Source organism: Propithecus coquereli, unplaced genomic scaffold, assembly GCF_000956105.1.
Source record: "Propithecus coquereli isolate 6110/MARCELLA unplaced genomic scaffold, Pcoq_1.0 Scaffold6, whole genome shotgun sequence".
In the NCBI taxonomy this organism is placed as follows: Eukaryota; Metazoa; Chordata; class Mammalia; order Primates; family Indriidae; genus Propithecus; species Propithecus coquereli.
In genome coordinates, this window is record NW_012151951.1 from 11,524,612 (window position 1) to 11,528,788 (window position 4,177).

A 4,177-nucleotide genomic window follows, 5' to 3' on the forward strand; every position below is an offset into this window, starting at 1 on the left:
TAATTTTTTAAAAAATAATTGAGATGTTTATTTATATACAAATACACATATATATACAAGGGGAAAAAATTGAAAGAAAAAAACACAAAAATGGTAATAGTGCTTGGGTAATGAGATAATAGTTTTTTGGGGTTTTTTTGTCTATAGCTTTCATTATTTTATACAATGAATGTATATTACTTTTATCATGAAAAGAAAACAAATCTCTTTTTAAACAGTTAAGCAAAAGAAATAAATTCCTGATCATAGTTCATGCAGAATTAATAGTGAGCCATCAAATGTCCCTGCTACTTTCCAAAGGGCCAAAGGTGAGTGGACTAGATTTGGAAGGCACTTTCCCTCATGCAGGAAAATCCACTGAAACTAGAATACAAAGACAGCTCTGCAGGAAAACTTTCAACCTCAGAAACAGAGAGAGCCACAGTGACAGACACTACACACCCAGCAGACACATCTCATTTGTTTGTTCCTGCTCTTACCAGCCGGCATTTTAGTGACTCCTATTGGCATCCCGAAAAATCTTCACCTTTTGGGTAAAGCTCATAGAGAGTCACTTAATCAAATTTAACAACGTGTGGTAGCAGAGAATATGGAATACCAGAGACAACCAGTGACCAAAGCCTAAGAAATGTACAAAAGTCCGCTATAGATTTTCTAGCCAGCTTTCTCTAAACATCATTATCCCAATAATAATGAATACTCATTATCCACTGAGAAAGCACGTAAAGGCTAACTAGTAGGTATATGACACTATCCTAGATGCTATGGTGAATACAAAACAAACAAGGTACAGTCATTCTCTTCATAGCATTCACACCTCTAATGGGCAAAGATATGACATACAAATCAAAAAATTTAAATAACATAAAACAAAAATAAATGGACTGCTCAATATGGACTTAAATAGTTGGACTCAAAGAGGAAGAGAATTTTGATAGCCTAGGAAGGGAGATGAGGGTAGTCCAGACACAGGCATCAACATAAGCAAAGTCACTAGGTGGAAAAGGCAATGATGAATCTAGACAGACTGGAATGATAACCTGCTCAGGCAACAACACAAGTAATGAGGGAGAGATAGATTCAGGCAAATTAAAAATCACCTCAAGGGTTCCTTTACCTCTAATCCATATGACATACCATTATCAGATTAAGAACATTTGTAGGAAAAATCCATGGACCAGGCACTATGCTAAATATGACAGAGAGATGTATTATTGAATCTCATAATTCCAGAGTAGGTACCGTTTTACAGACAGAAATTAAAATTAGCTTAGCAGGGAAGTTAACTAATTTGCCCAAGGTCATCAAGGTAAGCAAAGGGCTATGATCTGAATGCAGGTCTCCTTGACTCCAAAGCCCAGGCTCTTTTTAACTACCCCATGTTTCCCCTCCCCAGAGCACAGCCCTGATAACATCACTCTGAGTTTATAACACCCCTTATTGTATGTCCTCTCTCACCCTTTTGTCCAGTGTACCCATGGTGATCCCTGTATACTAAAGCCTGCTCTCCGGAGAGTATCTGCCCCTAAAATAAAAACAGCCAATAACAGTTTACCCTGGCCAGGGGTATCTTCCTTGTAACAGGAATTAGAGCCTTAAGTTAAAAGAATGAACACAGCCATGTGGTAGAAATGCGTATCTTACCTTCTCAGGAGACCACGTCTCTCAAGAGACCAAAGATATGTCTTTAAGATGTCCATTTTCACAGCCTATAGCTAAAGCTCATACAATAAGAATCTCACTCATGAATCCTGAGGGTCCTTAGAGGACCACTGTCATTATTGCTCTCATTGTTTTCATGATCAAAGATTTTATAGGTATCAAATGTCAAAAGTGCCATCTTTCAAAGGAACTGAAATAAAATTCGCATGGGATCTCAGAGTGCGTAAAGACAAGTAGGTAGAAGATCATGGCACTGACAGAGATTGCTTCATGGAACTCACTACGGAAACAGTCTTTACTGACTGTTCATTTGCTAAAACCAGAATATACTAATAGCTAGGTCAAAGGTCCACCTGATAACTTGAAAGTTCCCCACCAAGTATTTTAATGGGCCAAGGAATGATATGCGTTTCAGAATGATGGTTCAAATTCTACCACAAGAAAATTTCCAGCCCACCCAAAAGCTTAGAAATTATATGAAATTATATGTGTTACACAGAAAATAAGGAATGAGGTTAATTTGAAAATAAAAGCGATACTGTTCACTCTTTCTCAACAACAATTTTTATATCCCCTACCCTAAAAAAAAAATCACTTTCTAAGAAATTCTGATTTTATCAATGCTCTAATGTATATGCCAACAGATTTTAGGGGTAGAATTCTTTTCAAAGAAGCAAGAAGGGAGTGAAATCCTTACATATCTGGATGGCTCTTCTAGGTTCTGGTCATTCATGTGGGTAGGAACAATCCGGGTGGCCAGTGGTCCCTCTGCAAAAGGTTTTGGTAACTGGCCTCTGAACTCTGATGGAATGAACTGAAGCTGCCAACTGTCAGAAACACAAATAAGACGAATAATAAAAACACAGGAGGGATTGTATTGCTAAATGTACTTGAAACAAACCAAAAAAAACCCCATGTGAACATGAAAAACATTTCACTTGAAGAAAAAATATTTCTGCTAAAACCTCAACCAGGGAACACAGAGGCAGAGGTCACAAATCAGTCCAAAATCATTGAGAAATTTACAACTAGAGATCTCTCGACCCATTTCACCAACTCTCAGCATAGAAATTTGCAAACAAGTGGTCATAACATCAAACAACCAGGTAAGTGTCAAAGTTTATTGCCAATTACCATGCGATCAGAGGGACTTATCAAAATTAAAGCAAATTCATCAGCTATATAGAAAAAGAGTGAAATGTAATATACGGTACTAAGAACATACTACTAGAGAAAAATTTTGTTCCTGAGTAAGCCTCAAAAATATCTTTAGCTCTAAAACTATTTAAATGTAAGAGGCAAAGGCCAAAGTCAACACTTAAAAAACAAGTTTTAATTTAATCATTAATGACTGATACAGGGTTTTTATTAAGCATTAAGATACTACCACCAGGTAAAGCTAAGTTGCTAAAGCCAGTCCTCAAATGGAACAACATAACTCATCTTAACCAGATTTTCCTTTTACCTAAAAAGGACTCTTCTCTGGTGAAAGTAAGCAAAGTACAAGGCACTCGAGGGCCTCTGCTATTATATTTAACAACAGACAGCATAAAGGGAACTGGTACAGATGTCTTAAGCGTAGCTTTACCCAATGTCTGTATATGAGTGGAGAACTTTCACTGTTGGATGGAAAATATTTCTTCTCTAAAAACACTCTTCTAGCTAGAGTTTCTAGACCACTTTTAGAAGTGGATTAATATCAGATAGTTACAGAAATGTAAATATGAGTCCTCGGGAAGAGCCACTAGCCTAGGGCCCAAAGCATTTTCAGAAGTCCCCAGACGCCTGTGGTTATGGGCAATGCAAGGAGCATACACACACATGGCACTCAACCGAATGAATACAGGAGGTGGGTGCACAACACAGACCCCACAGCTCTCTGAAATTGGAAACGATTCAATAAATTTCTGTGAAAACTCCAAAATGAAATAAAAATTAAGATGAAACTACCACAGAATTGCTATATTTACTCCTTGATTTAAAACTCTGAGAATTAAAAGGACAACTTACTTATCAGGCAAAAGGAAGCTGCTGGGAAACCGATACCACTCTTTTCCTACACAGACATTCACAGGTCTGCCTTCTGGGACAGTGTGGATGGTTGGGTCTGTAGCAATTCGGTAGAATTCTGGATACAAATCAAGGGGCCCATGATATCCTGGAATGGAGAACAGTTAGTGAAAGCCAAAGATGAGTAAGATGAGATTCTGACATTTAATTATAATGCATGTTAACATCCCACCGTAATCCACATGAAATTTAAAGAGTGTGAAGGGCCAGAGCAATTCTAGCAGGGAGCCTGCTCTACACGTATAAAACGTCTCTGTAGGCCAGGCGCAGTGGCTCACGCCTGAAATCCTAGCACTCTGGGAGTCTGAGGCAGGAGGATCGCTTGAGCTCAGGAGTTCGAGGCCAGCTCTGAGCAAGAGTGAGACTCCGTCTCTACTGAAAAGAGAAAAAAATTAGCAAGTCAACTAAAAATAGAAATAAAAAATTAGCCGGGCATGGTGGCTCA

The 4,177-nt window shown here is 38.2% G+C and overlaps 1 protein-coding gene across 1 annotated transcript in view; it reads right to left on the reverse strand.

Annotated features, from left to right (window-relative positions):
* Positions 1-4,177, reverse strand: part of ALG9 (ALG9, alpha-1,2-mannosyltransferase) — a 129,924-nt gene that overhangs the window by 62,880 nt on the left and 62,867 nt on the right. Inside the window, exons 11-12 of the mRNA XM_012659138.1 lie at positions 3,673-3,827; positions 2,360-2,489 (exon numbers count right to left, since the gene is read on the reverse strand). Coding sequence (XP_012514592.1) covers positions 2,360-2,489; positions 3,673-3,827 — 285 coding nt within the window. The remainder of the gene's footprint in view (positions 1-2,359; positions 2,490-3,672; positions 3,828-4,177) is intronic.